The 18,574-nt window shown below is 45.9% G+C and overlaps 1 protein-coding gene across 7 annotated transcripts in view; it reads right to left on the bottom strand.

The window, feature by feature from the left end:
- Positions 1–18,574, bottom strand: part of NUMA1 (nuclear mitotic apparatus protein 1) — a 47,644-nt gene that overhangs the window by 20,155 nt on the left and 8,915 nt on the right. For 6 of the 7 annotated variants that reach the window (XM_058185241.1, XM_058185246.1, XM_058185244.1 and 3 more), the window contains exons 2-9: positions 7,544–7,615; positions 6,840–6,925; positions 6,225–6,304; positions 5,641–5,723; positions 3,059–3,139; positions 2,401–2,485; positions 1,839–1,950; positions 1,064–1,245 (exon numbers count right to left, since the gene is read on the bottom strand). In XM_058185241.1, the coding sequence (XP_058041224.1) occupies positions 1,064–1,245; positions 1,839–1,950; positions 2,401–2,485; positions 3,059–3,139; positions 5,641–5,723; positions 6,225–6,304; positions 6,840–6,925; positions 7,544–7,585 (751 nt within the window). In that variant the 5' untranslated portion in view covers positions 7,586–7,615. Of the gene's footprint in view, positions 1–1,063; positions 1,246–1,838; positions 1,951–2,400; positions 2,486–3,058; positions 3,140–5,640; positions 5,724–6,224; positions 6,305–6,839; positions 6,926–7,543; positions 7,616–18,009; positions 18,032–18,574 lie in introns of those variants that run through there. The other variant, XM_058185243.1, reaches the window with a different exon arrangement.

Below are 18,574 nucleotides of genomic sequence, written 5' to 3'. Positions count from 1 at the left end.
TTTTTACTATTTATATTGTTTTTTAATAATTTGGCAATAGAATAAGTTTTTTAATCGTCGTTTTTAATCTGTATTTATATGTATTTTAATTGCCTGTGAACCGCCCTGAGTCCTTAGGGAGATAGGGCGGTATATAAATATGAAAAATAAATAAATAAAATAAATAAATTTGCAAAGGTGCGAATTACACATTTTAATGCTTTTTTTAAAAAAACGTTTTCACTGTGTTTATTGTTTTAAAAATATTTTAAGGTTTTAATTGTAGTGTATGTTTCTGAACCGTGAGCAGCCCACGGTCAATTGTGGAGATGGGTGGTTATAGAATAAACAAACAAACAAAATTAAAACAATAAATAAATATGTTAAATAAATAATAAATAAAATAAGAAATTAAAGAAAAAAGAATGATAAATAAAAAAATTAAAATAAAATAAAAGTTAAGTAAAACGAAAAACTCAAGTAAAATAAAATAATGAAATATAAAATAAAAAACAAAACATAAAATGAAATGAAATAAAAATACCTCAACTAAAACCAAAACCAAAATGAAAATAAAAGGAGGCAGAGAGGAGACCCAGGGTGAAGTCAGGGGTCAGCAGTGAAAGGGGGGGCCGGGGGGGGGGGGCTGGGCCCAGGTCAAGGGAGAGGGGAGGGGAGTGAACTCCTCGGCCAGGCTTGTCATAAAGATTTATAATAAAAGTCGCACAGGCCGTCCTCCACTTAAAACCATTCATTGGCAACTATTCCAAGTTACGACGGCACTGAACAAAGTGACTTCCTACTAGTCCTCACACTTACGACCACGGCCTCATCATCCCCATGTATTTGATTCCCTTTTCCCACCTCCTGGCCTCCCTTGGAAGGCTGAGGAAACTTTGCTGGGCCTTTTAACCAGGCAGCAGCCATGCAAATATATATTTTTTTTTAAAAAGGGGGGGAGGGGAATAAAACTGTTGCCAGGAATGGCCCGGGTCCCATCCTGCTCCGCCGCCACAGGGTCTTTGTAGTCCCTTGAAGGCGGGCTGCTTGAGTGGTCTCCACTCTCTCCCCACCCACCCCTCACCTTTCTCATCTAGGAGCTTCCGGTTCTCGGCCAATTCATGCTCCAGCTCGTCGCGGTTCTCTCGCTCAGCTTCCAGCAGCTTCTTCAGCCTCCGCATCTGGAACTGGGGGGTCTGCATGATCTCCCCCATGGGAGACGAGGAGGAGGAGGAGGAGGAGGAGGAGGAGGAGCCAGGGAGCGGCCTGCCCAGGAGAAGAAGAAGCAGGTTAAATTCCTCTTTTTAAGGAGGGATTGGGCAGCCATTGTGGGAAGGGGCATGGGGCGGTCCCTGACTTACAACACCTTGCTTAGTGACTGAACAGTCACTAAGCGAGGTGTTGTAAGTCAGAGCCCCCATGCCCTTCCCAATAATCAAAAGTCACTTTTTTCATTGTCACTTTGAACAGACAATGAAAAAAGTGACTTTTGATCATTAAAGGGTCAAATGGTTTACATTTGGATACTTAATAACTGACTCACAGTTTTGACGGTCGTAGTGTCCCGGGGTTATGAGATCCCCTTTTGCGACCTTTTGAGAGCCAGCTTGGTCTAGTGGTTAAGGCAGCAGGCTAGAAACCAGGAGACTGAGAATTCTAGTCCCACCTTAGTTATGCAAGCCGGCTGGGTGACTCTGGGTTAATGACCAGGAGACGGGGAGTTCTAGTCCCCTTTTATAAAATTAAAAAAAGCCTCAAATACAATACAATGCAATAGAATACAATAGTAAAATAATAAAGTGGAGTGAAGCGGAGCGGCAAACATCCCCATCAGGCCTTGGAAGAAACCCCCCTCTTACTTGTTCATGCTGGAAGAAGATGCGATCTTGTGTAGTTTCAGGAAAGGCACCCCTCGTTTGGGTGGGGTGACCTCCTCTGAGCTGGCACTGGAGGTCCTTGAGGAGGCTGGCACTGGAGGGCAGAGGAGAGCAGGCAGGCCGTTATACCAGTGAAGTCATCTCAATCTTCTCCACTTTAGTGGCCTCCAGACATTCTGGACTACAACCCCCATTTTGTGTGGTCCTTGATGCTCTCTGACTGGGGGTTTCCTTGCAGATGTTTCATGACCCAACTAGGGAACAGCATCCATACTCTGGTCATTACCTAACTGGGTCATGAAACATCTACAAGGAAACCACCCAGCTCAGAAAGCACCAAGAACCCAACACTTCTCCACCTCCTCCTCCTCCTCCCTTCTAGCACTGATGAGATTACCTAGTTGGGCCATGAAACATCCATAAGAAAACCACCCAGCTCAGAGAACCCCCCAGTTCGACCTTGAGGTACAAAGATTCTTTTCCATCAGTAAACTGGGGGCTCCCAGTCAATGCACCGCAACATCTTGGTTCACTCAGCACTTACTTTTCTTTTGGAGAAAGTTCTCCAGATCTTCACTGAGACAGTCTTCGTTGTAGAGCATGAAGTTCAGGAACTTGGCCATCTCCGTCTGGGGATGAGAGGGGGAAACAGGCGACACCCGAGTTATCCAGAAAAGGATTAGCCAAGGAAATCAGACGAAGCCCATGCCCCACCCAACTCTAAGCGAGACAGTTTTTAACTGAGTTGCCCCATTTTATGACCTTTCTTGCCACTTCAGTTGTTAAGTGAATCACTGCAGTTGTTCAGTTAGTAATGCCGTCGTTAAGTGAATCTCGCTTCCCCATTGACTTTGCTGGTCAGAAGGTTGCCAAAGGGGATCACGTGACCCCGGGACAGTGCGACTGTCATAAGTAGGAGTCAGTTGCCAAGCATCCGAATTTTGATCATGTGACCATGGAGATGCTGCAACGGTCAGATGTGTGTGAAAAACGGTTGTAATTCACTTTTTTCAGTGCCGTTGTAACTTTAAGCAGTCACTAAATGAACTGTTGTAAGTGAAGGCCTAGCCACATGGCTGCATTGTCAGGATGCAACTAAAGGGGACGCCCGCAGAGGCAAAAGGCAGCAGAGCAACTCAGATGCTGACGGGTAGCTGAGGAGGTGCCTGGCTGGCTGACCAGGAGGAGGAGATCCCCCTTACCTGCAGGTCGTATTCGAGCGTGGTCCACTCCCGAGGGATCTTATCGCTCATGGAAGCATAGTACAAGAGCAGCATCACCACCTCGGAAGAGCAGAGGAAAAAAGAGTCACATGGAGGACACCCCTGGACAAGAGCAGAAGCACCCCAACGCCAGCAAGGGGGGTGGGGGGTCAGAAGCTCCATCAGATGGCAACACAACTCTGGAAAGCTTCTGACCAAAGACACCGGGGAAGACTTTGAACCGGTCCATCCGGAGGAGGAAACGGGCAGGGAGCTTGGCCACCTGGACTCGGGCCCCTCCTGGCTGGCCAAGGCCTCCTGGGAGCTAGCAGGGGGCTGGGCCCAAGCTCTGGCTAAAGGGATGCTTTCAGCTACCCTATTTTTTGGAGTATAAGACGCACATTAGTTTTTGTGGAGGAAAACAAGGGGGAAAAAATTCTCCCTCTGCCCAGCAGCATCCATCAGCATTCAACTGGCTAGCGTCCTGGTCAGCTTCAGCACATTATCGCAGCCTGATTCAACACGAGCAGCTGATTGGCGGGTGGATCCCCAATCAGCTGTTTCAGGCTGCAGGGACAGCCACAGACCAACACCGCCTCCAGGCCTCGCGTTTTTGGCCTCTGAACGCTCCATTTTAGACCCGTTCCAGGATGCGGGGATCGCCACAGCACATCGCTGCCAATTGCCGCCTCCGCACGTCGTGTTTTTGGCCTCCACACATCGCATTTTTTACCTCCGCACACCCCGTTTTTGGCCTCTGCACGCCACATTTTCGGATGGTTCCAAGTAGTGGGGATCCCCACCGATCCCCGCTGTCTTGAACTGCCCAAAAATGCAACGCGCAGAGGCCAAAAATGGGGTGTGCAGAGGCCAAAATCACGATGCATGGAGGGGGCGATCAGAGGCGATGTGCTGTGGTGATCCCCGCAGCCTGGAACGGGTCTAAAATGGAGCGTTTGGAGGCTGAAAATGCAACACGTGGAGGCCAAAAATGTGAAGGACGGAGGTGGCAATGTGCTGAGGCAATCCCCACAGCCTAGAACAGGTCTAAAACAGCGTGAGAAAACAGCTGAAGGGTGGGGGCCGTCGGGTGGGTGGGGGCTACGTTTGGTGCATAAGACGCACCCAAATTTTCACCCTCTTTTAGGGGGGGGGAAGTGCGTTTTATACTCAAAGGAGGAGGTGGTACACCCCTACTCAAGAGCTCATCCTTGGGTGTGACCATTTTGGAGATCTCTTCTCCAGTCTCCAACTTCCCCCAAAGGTGTCGTTGAGCAGGTAGAAGGTGCCCAGCTCCAGAGGACCCTGGAAGAAGGGCTATCAGGTCCCTCTTCAAGCAGAGTTCAGGCCAGGCCTCGGAAGGCAACAATCACGCTTATGGATAACCTCTGGAGGGCTCGGGATGGGGGTGATGCATCCATCCTGGCTTCCTGGGTCCCTCAGTGATTTTTGACAGTGTCAACCAGGATGTCCCTCTGGAATGATTTGGGGGATTGGGAATAGGGATGCTGTTTTGCAGGGGTTCCCCCTTTATTCCATGGAAGTTCCAGTGAATGCCAGGTCTTGTTGGGAAACACCCAATCTACCACGAAGGAGGGATTAAGCACAGGGATAGCCTGGGATCATTGCGGAACCCCAAAAGGGCTAGGGCTGACCCCCTAAGTTCTTTGGAGCTTTACTGAATTGTTCCCAAGGGACATCTGCAAGACCGGGTTCCTGTATTACAGGCAGAACATAATAAAGTGGTTAGCTTGAATTCTACTCCTGAAGGTCTGGTTGTTCATGCCTGAGAGGTCTAGTCTTACAGCCCTCTTAAATGAGATGTTTCAGACTTGGGTATCTTACCACCACCAATCAATAATAATTAGTTTCATCTAAATGAGTCTGGGCAGCTCACAAGAACAATAGGAAAAAGTTAAAAACAAATATACAAAACATGTAAAAACTGACTATAATCAATTCAAAACAAGACATAAAATCATGATCAGCAACAGAATTCACTCTGCATCAGTAGCCCCTAAGCGCTCCCCATCATGGCCGGACCCTTAGGCAGGGGGGCAGGTCCAATATCTATAGGCGCCACCAGGTCATCCAGGGGCATGGGGTGTGGTATCATTATATTTCTGGAGCCGGGACCCATAGTTCCGTTTGGACTAGTGGTTAAGGCACCACGCTAGAAAGTAGAAAAGGGCGAGTTCTAGTCCCATCTTAGGCATGAAAGCCGGCTGGATGACTTTGAACCAATCAGCAGGAGATGGTGAGTTCTAGTCTTGCCTTAGGCATGAAAGCCAGCTGGGAGACTTTGGGCCAGTCCCTCTCTCTCAGCCCAGCCCACATGACACAGCTGTTGTTGTGGGTCAAATAAGGAGGAGAAAGTGTGTTGGAGATGCTCGCTTCCTTATTTGTAAAAAGAAATAAATAGTTCTTGACCATCTTCCCGTAACCGGCACCTGAGCAATGACCCCGGGCCTCTTTCCCACCCCCCCACCCCCCCAGACTGAGTCTTCCTTCAACCTGTCCTGGCCAAACCCAGGCCAGGCCCCAAACGCCGGAAGCCACGAATCCCAAGGAGCTGGCCCTACCTTGGCTAACTCCAGTTCTTCCGCTGCCAAGAGCTTCTCCTTGGACACCAGACTGCGCGGGGAGGCTTTGTGCTTGCAGATTTCTGGGAGGAGACAGGTGGGCGAAGCGTAAGTGACCCCCACCTCAGGTCCTGACCCCACAGCCTCTCCCCCACATTCGGACTCAGCCCAAAGACTTCGAGCCTGGCCCACTTTTGATTTGAACAAACAGCTGCTGCTGTTTGAACCCGGTTTCAGTTTGAGCAGCGTGCAGCTGTTCTCATAGGTTAGTCCTCGACTTACAACCGTTCATTTAGTGACCGCCTGAAGTTACAAGAGCCCCTGAGAAAAGTGACTTACTTAGAATCACAGTTTAGGGTTGGGAGGGGCCTTGGAAGGACAGATGGGAGAGGAAGGGTCACGCAGCCGAACGGCTCAGAGTCTCTGCCAGATAAAGCTTCAAAGTTTGTTTTGTACATGGGGTGTGTGTGTGTGTGTGTGTGTGTGTGTGTGTGTGTGTGTGTGTGTTTGTGTGGCTGCTGCCAGGACAAAGTTTTCCCACCTCCCCCAGACCGAAGCATCCTCCGACTGAGGGAAGCACTTACTCTGAAGGAAGCTGATGACTTGGCTCACCCGCTCTGCCACACTCTGCTGGGAAACATCCTGCCCCTCTTCTGTGCCATGTCTGGAAAGAGAGGAAAAGAGCGGGAGGGAGGAAGATATAATTGAATAAATTCTCTGGACCAATGTTTCTCAACCTTGGCAACTTTTAACGTGTGTGGACCAACTCCCAGAAGTACATGTGCTGACTGGGGAATTCTGAGAGTTGAAGTCCACATATCTTAAAGTTGCCAAGGTTGAGAAAAACTGCTCTGGACCACTTGCAACGTTGATGTCTGTTTATTTTTCTAAATGGCTGGCTTCTTTTTTTTTTTTTTTTAAATCAAATTTGGATGTGGGGATGGAGAAACAGCCAGGTCTCTGCACAGCTCAGGAACAGCAGCATCCTAAACAAACTCTACAGCAGAGTTCCCCAGACTTTTTGGCTTTGCGGACTGGCTGATGAGAAGGTGGGGAGAAGGGATGGTTCTGCACATTCACTCGCCCACCGCTTCTGCAGCCTGGTTCTGAACAAGCTGCAGCCGGGCCCTGGGTCAGAGTCTAGAGGTTGGGAATTCTTCTGCTACAGCCTACAGGAATAACGCCAGACTATGTCTTACATTTTGCCAATGATCTTGAGGAAGAGGCTGCAATCCTGGAGCTCAGACAACGAAGTGACGGCATCGCCCAGCTTCAGGCTGTTCACCTGCAGAGAAGGAGAGCCACGTTAGAGGCTGGCAGGCCAGCTACGTGCCAGGACACAGCACCCATGTGGTCATTTGGCCAGGTGTCGCTCTGAAATGCTGGCCAATGAGGGAGCTGGTAGATTGCCAAGATACAAGCTGGATGGAAAAACTAAGCTGGAGAAACATGTGGGAAGGGAATCCTCTTCGGGGACTAATAAACTCTGGCCCGTGTCCAGAAACAACATTAGGGTTTAAGCCTTTTTTTCAACTGTTTCAATGCTTTCAAATGTTAAGACATTTTTAACGCTCCCAGTTTAGCTAAAGAACACATTTATATCTATTTCTAGTACATGGTTGCCATATCTGATGATCCACATCCTATTTCCCCATGCTAAATATGACCCAATAAACCCTAAAACCATAAACATGAAGAGCCAAGACGTAAAAGCATCCTGCATCTCATCACGTCTCACAGATAGTCACTTTAAGTTGAGTGGACCAACTCCCAGAATTCCTGGGCCAGCTATTCTGGCTGGCTCAGGAATTCTGGGAATTGAAGTCCACAAGCATGTAAAATTGTCATGAGTTGCCCATCCCTGCTCCAAAAGGTTCTCGACCATAGAGAAGGGTTACTTTACCCAGGCCAGGAGCACCGAGGCTCTGGTGTTGTGAAGCGACATCTTCGCCTCTTCTACAGGTCACATTCAAATCTGTAGAAGAAAAAGATAAAGTTCGGATAAAGAAGGTTTACACCCCACTAAGGAAAGAAGCAGCAGCAGAGATGGTTAAACTGACTTTTTTTAAAAATCCAAAGAAGAGAATATATTTAATTTTGTTTCTATTTGGAAATTGTTTCCAGATTTTGGGCTTGCAGTAGGGAAAAAACGAAACATTGATTTTGTTTTTGCTGATTAGGTAGGTTTGTTGCTATAGAAATGGTGTGTGTGTGTGTGTGTGTGTGTGTATATACACATACATACGTACAACACACTGTTCTGTAAAAGTAAAACGTTGAAGTTGTAATGATATTTATCTCCTACTGTGGAAGTTGGTGCCTTTTTCTTTCCTCTTTACTCCATATTTCCTTTCTTTTTTCCCTCCCCTGGTTTTCTATTACTTTTTAAAATTACTCTTTGTATTTTATACTTTGATAAACTAATACTTTGAGCCTCCGTGGCGCAGTGGTTAGAGTGCAGTACTGCAGGCTACTTCTGCTGTCTGCAATTTGGCAGTTCTGAGTCTCACCAGGCTCCAGGTTGACTCAGCCTTCCATCCTTCCGAGGTGGGTAAAATGAGGACCCCGACTGTTGGGGGCAAGAGGCTGACTCTGTAAACCGCTTAGAGAGGGCTGGAAAGCCCTGGAAAGCAGTATAGAAGTCTAAGTGCCATTGCTAATAAAAATCTATTATACAAAAAAACCAATGGGAGTAACATGGGAGAAAATCTGGGTTAGAAATGTTAAGTTTACACAAGCACAGAACTTAAGGGAAAATTTTTATAAGATGTTTTATAGATGGCACTTAGATCCCAAAAAATTATCATGTATGTATCCTAATATCCAAGCGAAATGTTGGAGGTGTGATTGTGATGACGCTACATATTTTCATATTTGGTGGACTTGCAAGAAAATTAAGGCCTTTTGGATAAGAATTTGGTGGATTATTCAAAATGTATTGAAGAAGAAGATAAAGTTCCTGCCACAATTTTTCCTTTTGGGAATTATAACGGATTGTACAGGGATTGAGACTAAACTGATTCTGAATTTAATAACAGCAGCAAGACTGTTGATTGGACAATACTGGAAGAAAGAAGAGGTACCTACAATAGAAGAATGGATACTGAAAGTCATTAATTTGGCTGAGATGGCTAAAATCTCAGCTTTTTTAAAAGACAATACGCAGGAAAGATATTTAATTGAATGGAAAAATGGATTGATTATCTACAAAACAGATATCAGATTAAGAAATATCAGATTGCCTTTGAATAATTAGGAAGTTATTTTATGTAATGGGGAGGGTTGGGAGATGAAAAGCTTTGGATGAGGTTAATTGGATTGGAAGGAAAATTTTATTCTATGTTTGGTTTATGTATAACAATACCTTGTGATTGACCGGGAAGCGGGGAAGGAGGGGAAGGGGTTTTCTGGGAGGAGGGGGAAAAGGAAATGTTTTGTTTTTAAACTTTTTCAATTAAAAAAAACAAAAAAAACCAATGGGAGTCAAGGACTATCCGCATATGGAATTCTGGGCTAACATAAATCAAATTACGCAGCTGACTCAAAACAAGCCTAACAGGTTCACCCGCATAACAGTCCCCTCCATGAAGATGATGCCCTTAGGGTCATTTCTGGCAGGTTCCCCACAGCAATTTAGCATAAGTCACCAAAAACACACACACACACACACACACACACTTTCCAACTGAGGCTGCTGCATTCAGGCCTCTCACCTTCAGATTAACAGAGTTGGAAGGGACCTTGTAGGTCATTTAGTTCAACCCCCCCCACCCAAGCAGGAGACCCTACACCATTTCTGACAAATGGCAACCCAATCTCTTCCTAAAAGCCTCCAGTGATGAAGGTCCCACAACTTCTGAAGGCAACTTCTGTTCCACTGGTTGACTGCTCTCAGCCAGAAAATTCCTCCTTATTTCTAGGTTGAATCTCTCCTTCATCAGTTTCCAGCCATGATTCCTTGTCTGGCCTTCGGGTGCCTTGGAAAACAGTTTGACACCCCTCCTCCTCTCTGTGGCAGCCCCTCAAATATTGGACCACTGCTCTCCTGTCTCCCCTGGTCCTTCTCTTCCCTAGACCAGCCATGTCCAGTTCCTGCAACCGTTCATCCTATGTTTTATAGCCTCCGGTCCCCTCATCATCCTGGTTGCTCTTCTCTGCACTCTTTCTAGAGTCTCAACCTCTTTTTTTATAGTGTGGTGATCAAAACTGGATGCAGGATTCCAGGTGTGCCCAGTTACACCCACTTCCAATGAATGACTCAAGACTATACAGGCAATCGTTTCGTGACCACTTGACCTTACTTTTTAAAAAGTGACCTATGACCATTTTCGCAATTATGACTGTGGCAGCATCCCCATGGTCACAAGATCAAAATTTGGATGGCTCATATTTATGACGGCCGGCGTGTCCCAGGGTCACATGATTCCTTTTTGCAACCTTCTGATGAGCAAAGTCAACGGGGAAACCAGATTCACTAAACAGCCGTGTGACCAACTTATCGACTGCAGTGATTCATTTAACGACTGTGGCAAGAAAGGTCGTAAAATGGGGCAAAATTCATTTAAGAATTATCTCGCTTAGCAAGAGAAATTTGGGGCTCCATTGAGGCTCGTAAGTTGAGGACTACTTGTAGCAGCTCACACGTTTCTTTGGGATTTTACCTCCCCCCCCCCGGTGAAATTTTAAAAGGCAGCAATGAACACAACTGCACGTGGCTACTGTTTTCTTCTGCAACGCCCCCACCCCCACCCCCACCCCGTGTGGCTTGCAACGCCCTTTGCTCTTGGAGAAACTGCTCCAAATCTGCCAGGAAGCCTTAGAAACCTCAACCCAAACAATTGGGGATCCTCTTTTGCGTGAAGGCTTTTCTCAGCATTCTGCCTCTGTCACCACCCTGGATTTCTTTTCAAGCCACAAAGTCACATTGCACCACAGAGCAGCAGCTCAGCTTTGAGGGATGCCCCAACTTTACACAAGTCCTACGCAGCAGCGGCTCTGCAATCAGAGGCCAGGAAGGGGGAGGCAGACTTGCTAGCACTACAGAACACACACACACAGCATGCCCACAAAGAACTGTTTGGAAACACCCACCAGATTCAAAGACACATTTTTTCATTAACGGCTGCATTTTGTGGCCAATTCTTGCTATTCGCCAACTGAGATTTTAAAGAGATTTTTAAGCAGTTCCAGCCTCGATCTTCACAATTCCACAGTGTGTATATGGGGCGAGCAATGGGAGAAAAGGGAGGTACTAAGTCTCAGTACCACTTTATAAAGCCTTAGTAAGACCACATCTGGAATACTGCATCCAGCTTTGGTTCCCACATTACAAAAAAGATGTTGAGACTTTGGAAAAAGTGCAAAGAAGAGCAACTAAGGTGATCAAAGGCCTGGAGACTAAAACATATGAAGAACGGTTGCAGGAATTGGGAATGTCTGAAAAGGAGAACTAGGGGTGACATGATAACAGTCTTCCAATATTTGAGGGGCTTCCAAAAGAAAGAAGGGGCCAACATATTCTCCAAAGCAACAGGAGGCAGGACAAGAAGCAACGGATGGAAACTAATCCAGGAGAGAAGCAACCTGGAACTAAGGAGAAATTTCCTGGCAGAAAAATTAGCCAGTGGAACAGGTTGCCACCAGCAGTTGTGGATGCTCTATAACTGGAGGTTTTTAAAACGAGACTGGACAGCCACTTTTTTTATTTTTATTTTGTCGTAACATTATATACATGAACATATATTGAAAGGAAACAATAGGACAGGAACAGTAGGTACTTTTGTGCACTTATGCACACCCCTTATAGTCCTCTTAGGAATGGGGTGAGGTCAATGGTAGACAGTTTTTGGTTAAAGCATTTAGGACTTGGAGAGGAGACCACAGAGTCAGGTAGTGTGTTCCAAGCATTAACAACTCTGTTACTGAAGTCATATTTTCTGCAATCAAGATTGAAGCGGTTGACATTAAGTTTGAATCTATTGTTTGCTCTTGTATTATTGCTATTGAAGCTGAAGAAGTCTTTAACAGGAAGGACATTGTAATAGATGAGTCTGTGTGTTAAACACAGGTCTTGTCGGAGGCGGCGGAGTTCTGAGTTTTCTAATCCCAGGATTTCAAGTCTGGTGGAATAAGGTATTTTGTTGTTTACAGAGGAGCGGAGAACTCTTCTTGTAAAATATTTTTGGACTCGTTCAATTGTATTAATGTCAGAGATGTGGTATGGGTTCCAGACAGATGAGCTGTATTCAAGAATGGGTCTGGCAAATGTTTTGAATGCTCTGGTTAGTACTGTAGAGTTTTTGTCTGAAAGGAGATCGTGTCTCCTGCTCAATAGAATAGAATTAGAATAGAATTCTTTTTATTGGCCAAGTGTGACTGGATACACAAGGAATTTGTCTTGGTGCAATGCAGGGGGTTGAACTTCACTAGAAGATCTCCCAGATCTCTTCCAGCCCTATTCTGATTGATTGATTGATTGATTGACTGGGGCCAGAGGAAGGATGTGGGGAAGGGGAAGCAGCCAGCTCTTTGCACTGGATTGTACTGTAGCATCCTAGACAAAGAAGTAACACATGGTAAGGCCAGTCTGCCTTGGTTTTCATTTTTCTGCACGCAGGCCAAACTGAGAGAGGCAGGGAGAGCCGTTTCCAAGGAATGTCACTGACAGAGACCAGCCCACCGGAGGAAACCAAGGCTACTACGGAGGCTGCTTGAAGTTAATCCCGCTGCCTTAAAACAGTTCCAGGGGTCACAGGGCCTTCGCACCAAAGGACACTCAACTTGCTACAGGTAGGTGGCATCAACCATCAGCCATATATCCAAGGGCTGGGATATAAACTTTATGCCACTTTATCGTGTTTTTTCCCCTCACTTTAACCATTTTATTTTATTCGAAATCTTAAAATTCAAAAGAAAAAAAATTAAACGGAGACAAAACAAAAACATTGAAAAAAGCAGTGAATTAAAATAAAACAAAGGGCAAAACACGTATTATCCTGGCTAGTTGGACACTGACAAATCTAGTGCCATGATAATAGATTCCCCTCTTGCAAAACAAGTTCAACTTTATGCAAAAAATTTTTATTTTAAAACAGAACAATAGGGCACCAAATAGAAGCCTGCAAGAGGGGCCCACAAAATCTAGGCAGAGGAGGAGGGGAGGTCTCCTCCACAATGAGAAGCTAACTTCAATGGGTCTAGGTCAGGGCTGTGCAACCTGGGCTACTTTAAGACCCATAGACTTCCAACTCCCAGAATTCCCCAGCCAGCCATAGGTTGGGGAATTCTGGGAGTTGAAGTCCACACGTCTTAAAGTTGCCAAGTATAAAAACATTGCGGTAAAACTGCAGTTAAGATGCTGCCTAAACCGTTGTTTGTTCCATGTTCTACTTTTGAACAATAATCAGCCTTTGAAATGACGTGGAGTAGGAATTGTTTTCAACCATGGAAAATGTTTCTTCAGCCTGGGAAGAGAAAATGTGACTGACACTTTAGCCCCCAGGCAAATAAGTGCCAGCAGATCAGAAAAGAAAATTCTCTGAAATACTGCATTTTTCTCAACCTCAGCCACTTTAAAATCTGTGGACTTCAATTCTCAGAATTCCCCAGCCAGTTGAAGTTCACTCATTTGAAAGTGGCTGGGGTTGAAGCACACAACTTATCACACCACAATTCATTTTGAAAAGAAAAAAAAAAAGCTGTAGTAAACTTAATCCCAAATTAGGAGGAATTTGTGCTGCTCGCCAACTTTTTCCCTTTGATCTGGCCCAGGATCTTGGATGGCTTCCACCACCCTCCCATTTAAAAATAACCCATTAAAATTCAAAATACTAATTCTTACATTCAGCTAAAGCGCCTTTATCTTCTTTTTATGCAAAAGTTAAGGCAATCTAAACTCACACCTGGAGGGTGCGCATGGCTCCAATTTCCTGAGATGCAACCAACCAGTTTAAGGATGAGCTGCCAAAACATGTCACGCAAGGCGCAACTTGTACATGTGGAGTTAACGTGACGGGTTTGTGTGTGTGTATGTTAATTATGACATGCAAATCCTTTTCTATTCAAAGGGCAGGCATGTGAGGTGTTGACAAACTGGCACACTACACACATCCTGCACTCTTACATTCCCTAAAAAACACAACTGAAGGCAGTTTAATTATCTTTCTGGTGTAATTTTACATCATCTCATCCAGCAAGACAGCGTGAAGCTTCTCCATCGTGGGCCCGGCCCCTGGACTCTGACCTCCATTAGCTTTGGCCACCGTCCCAAGGTCTCTAAGAACCAGCTGCTCCTTGGCAAAGCTGCACCCAGAACTCTCCAGAAGGATCGTCTGGTTCCTTTGCGGCATATAGATTCAATCATAGATGGTTCACAAAATGAATACTGACATAGAGGTAGAAAATGCAAAGGTTGGAAGGCCCATGCAGGTCCCTTAGAAGAATCCCTGGGATCAAGCCAAGCCTTCCAGGCAGGGGAGCTTTCCTCGCATTTTTCTCAGGAAATCGTTTAAATATAAACAACAGCGTAAACTGGCAGGGCAAGCTACTGTATATAAACAGAGGGCAGACTTTCCCTCCCTCCTAGCACTGATAGTGTTACCTAGTTGGGTGATGAAATGTCTGCACAGAAACAGCACAGCTCAGAGCATCAAGGAGTCCACAGTTCAACCCTGATCTACAAACCTTCTCTCTCTTTTTTATGGCTGGCTGGAGAATTCTGGGAGTTGCAAGAGGTTGGAGAAACCCGGCTTTAGGGGATTTTTAGTCTCTTCTACCAACCTTGCGAAGGTCACAAAAGGGGAGCACAAGACCCCGGAACGCTGCAACTGCCATCAATGCAGGCTAATTGCCAAGCGCCTGGATTGTGATCACGTGACTGTGATGATACTGTAATGGTCGTAAGTGTGCGGACTGGTTATAAGTCACTTTTCCCAGTTCCTTTGGAACTTAGAATGGTTGCTAAATGAATGGTTGTGTTGTGTCTTGCCCGCCCTCAGAGCAGCCGGGGCCTTCTTACCTGCTCCCCAACACTGAGGAATGTATGCCTCCCGGCCCCAGTCCTGGCTCCATGCCCACACAAACTGCAGAAGAAGGAGCATCTCCCTGCCCCAGCCCTGACTCCATGCCCAGGCAAACGGAGCAGCTAGACCCCTCCCCCTCCTCCACAGCAGGTGAGCCTGAGGAGGGTTTACTCCCAACAGCTGCTGACTGGAGTGACCCTCGCATCAGAAGATTGGAGAGGCGGAGGCAACAGAGGGAAGGGAGGGGCAGGCCTTAATGAGTGCTGAGTCATGGAGCCACACCCCATGGCCTATATAAAGGATCTGCTTTCTGGCAGTCTCTGAGTCAGGCAAAAGTCGAACTTATCTTGCTGAAGTCACTTTCTGGTCTCCTGCCTGCTCTGAGGACTTTGCTAGGACTTTGGGCAGAGCTGCAGAGGCAAGCCTGATTCGGATTTCCCTGACCCAGCCGTCAGCGGAGGAGTGGGACACGACAGGTTGTAAGTCAAGGACCACATGCACTGCAGTTTCTTCCTCTACTTCCAATTACAATTCAGCCCAAAATTTATGTTGCTAAGCAAAACATTTGTTAAGTGAGTTTTGTCCCATTAGATGACCGTTCTTGCTACAATTGTTAAGTGAACCACTGAATTCTGGGAGTTGTACAAGGTCGGACATGCTGGCTGGGGGATTCTGGGAGCTGAAGTCCGTGTGTCTTAAAGTTGCCAAGATTGGCAGCCCTGATTTAGGAAAGCTGAATGGAGACTCGGAGGCAGAATCCCCACATGACGCTAAGCCACCAATAACCGGGGCCCTTCTTTCAGCACAGGCTGTGATCCCAGCACACACATCAATCAGCAGCTCTGTTGCTCCCGGTTTGCAAACAAAAACCTCCAGACCCACAATAAGATTAGCTCCGGCCCTGTGCACTGCAGCCGCTCAGCTGTTAAATAACCAAAGCTGGAATAAGGGTCACCGGATCTCGCTTGCTCCGGAAAGCTTGCGGTGGCGGCAGCTGTTGTTCAAGATGGGATTGCATAAATATTTCACTGATAAAGAAGCAGAGGCGGGTGAACCAACAGAGGGGTGGGGGGGTGGAGAATTCTGGGTGTTGAAGTTGCCAAGTTGGATCCCCCCCCCCATAGAAAGAAGACTGGTTGCTTCCCTGGTTCTTCTGGGTTATGAGATGATTCCAGTGAAGGAGAATATTTGCAGCTCAGGATTGAAATGAGGGGGTCCTTGGTGGTCTCTGAGCTGGGTGGATTCCCTGCAGATGTTTCATGACCCAAACTAGGTATCATCATCACTAGCACTGATGCCGTTACCTAGTTTGGGTCATGAAACGTCTGCAGGGAAACCACCCAGTTCAGAGAGCACCAATTACTCCTTGTTAGATGATTTCCCTACCAATGAGGGTGGAGGTTTGTTCTCCGAGCTTGTGGGTTGGTTTCGTTACCAGGCTGAGTAAGATCGTCAGTGGAGCTGAAACTCCTAAACCTCTAATCTAAACTCTGCTGAAGATGTTAACCTAGCCTGATAACAAAGCATTCGGAGACCAAGCCACCACCTCTTCCTCCACCTGAGCTACAGATATTCACCACTATTGCAAACCCCTTAACGTTAACCAAGCAGGCACCTCGCCTGTCTTGTTCTCGGGTGAACACAGCCAACATGTCACAATATTCCGCTCTTAGGCCTGGTGTTTCTCATTCCATTTTTCCAGAAAGAGGAATTGTTGGCGCAGCACAATGTTCAGGCATCACACGCCAGCTATATTTGCAATCCGAACACTGCTAACCGAGCAAATCCAGAAATTCTGAAACGATCTGGCGTTCAAACGGCTCTTCCTGGGTCTATTCCTTCCTATGTTTATTTACTAAGTTCATCCACCAATGCAAACAAAATTAATTCCCGGTGGGTCAATTAAAATGAAAAGCAAAGAAAAAACAATACGTAACCCCAGGCAGCAACTAAAATCAGCTTTAAGTTTCAAAATGCTGTGTGGACAGTCTGCTTTCAAAACTTCACTGCTGCGGCAATGTAAGCAGGCTGCTCTAGGCACTCCTCTCGCTGCTCCTTTGGGGTCACAGTCCCCAACCAGGGGAAAGGAGCCCAGGACAAATACAAGCCCAGGGTGTCCTTGACTTACGACGAGCCCTGCTAGGAAAGACGTTCATTAAGTTTTGCCCCATTTCATGACCTTTCTTGCCACCGTTGTTAAGCAAATCATTGCAGTTGTTAAGTTGTAACATGGTTGTTAAGTGAATCTGGTTTCCCCGTCGATTCTGCTTGTCAGAAGGTCACAAAAGGGGATCACATGATCCTGGGATACTGCAACCCAGTTGAGCCAGTTGCCAAGCTTTTGAATTTGGATCATGTGACCATGGGGATGATGACAATAACAACAACAACAACAACAACAGCAGCAATAATGTTTTGCTTTCATTTTGAAACCAAGTCTCTCAACTGGAATGTTCCAATGAAATGTTCTTTGTTTTGTTTTGTTTTAAAAATCTTGAGGTATTTTGCAGGTTTGAGAAATGAAAAAAATAACAAGAACCTAAAAGCCAAATTTTGCTCCTGTTTTTCAATCCCAGGAACCGAAGAAAAGAACGGAAAGCAGTCGTCCCTCACACCTACTGAATAGCCAGCTTCCCCCCCAAAAAAATTAAAATAAAATATTTGTGAAAATTCTCATTATGGAAGCAATTTTGCCCACTTTCTCCTATGCATCCTTCTCTGAATTCAGAGATCCTAGAGGCCTGATAAGGAAAAGGAACAGGAAGAGAAATGACTAAGCTAGCTCTTAAGAAAAAAAAGACTTTTAATCTCTCAAACAAATCCTTCTTCACATCGATTATTTTTTCAGCCATGCTGTTTTACCTTTGGGAAGTAGTTTTCTTTTTCAGGTTGGTTATTTCAAGCAGGAGGAATATTAAAATGGACCGGTGTTGCTTCTTTTGCGAGTCAGAAAACTTACAGTTAGTCCTCGACTTACAACCGTTCATTTAGTGACCATTCAGTCACAAAGGCACTAAAAAAAGTGACTTACGACCGTTTTTCACACTTATGACTGTTGCAGCACCTCCAAGGTCACGTGACTTACATTCGGATGCTTGACAACTGACTCACATTTATGACAGTTGCAGCGTCCCAGAGTTCTGTGATTCCCTTTTGCGACCTTCTGACAAGCAAAGTCAATGAGGAACCCAGATTCATTTAGCAACCGGGTTACTAATTTAAGAGCTGCACTGATTCACCTTAACAAATGTGGCGAGAAGAATTGTAAAATGGAGCAAACTCACTTTACAAATTTCTCACTTAACATCATCGATTTTGGCTTCAATTGTGGTCATAAGTTGAGGACTACCTTTTCATAGTAATTGTCTTCAAGAGGACAACAGTGTAAAGGACGCTTTTCAGGGCCATCTTCAAAATACGTCCAGGAGGGTTGCACAAGGGCAGAGAGGAGAAGAGAAAAATCATCTGAAACGGGGCTCCATTCAGAGGCCTCGCTTTCGTGGTCCCCAGGCCACCTGAGGCTGCCCACGGCCGCCAACCTGGAGCTGGAAAGAGGAGGAAGCGGGCAGCATCTAAATGACATAAATAAACGTGGAACACCAGAAGGACGATCATGCGAATATGAAGGGGGAGGGGGCATCAGCTTATGTACTGAAGCTTATGTACAGGCGATCCTCAACGTACGACCACAACTGAGCCCAAAATATCGGTTGCTAAGCAAAGAATTAGTTAGGTGAGTTTTGCCCCATTTTGTGACTTTTCTGGCTGCATTTGTTAAGTGAATCCCTGCAGTTCTTGAATTAGTAACTCTTGTCAGTGTCATTATAACTTTGGACAGTCACTAAATGAACTTGTTGTAAGTCGAGGACTGGCTGTATTTTTGGGGAAGTCGGTTGTAATTTTAAAGCAGGGGT

Source organism: Ahaetulla prasina, chromosome 5 (genome assembly GCF_028640845.1).
Source record: "Ahaetulla prasina isolate Xishuangbanna chromosome 5, ASM2864084v1, whole genome shotgun sequence".
Classification (NCBI taxonomy): Eukaryota; Metazoa; Chordata; class Lepidosauria; order Squamata; family Colubridae; genus Ahaetulla; species Ahaetulla prasina.
Note: the sequence above shows the minus strand (reverse complement) of the source record. Positions and strands in the feature narration are given on the sequence as shown.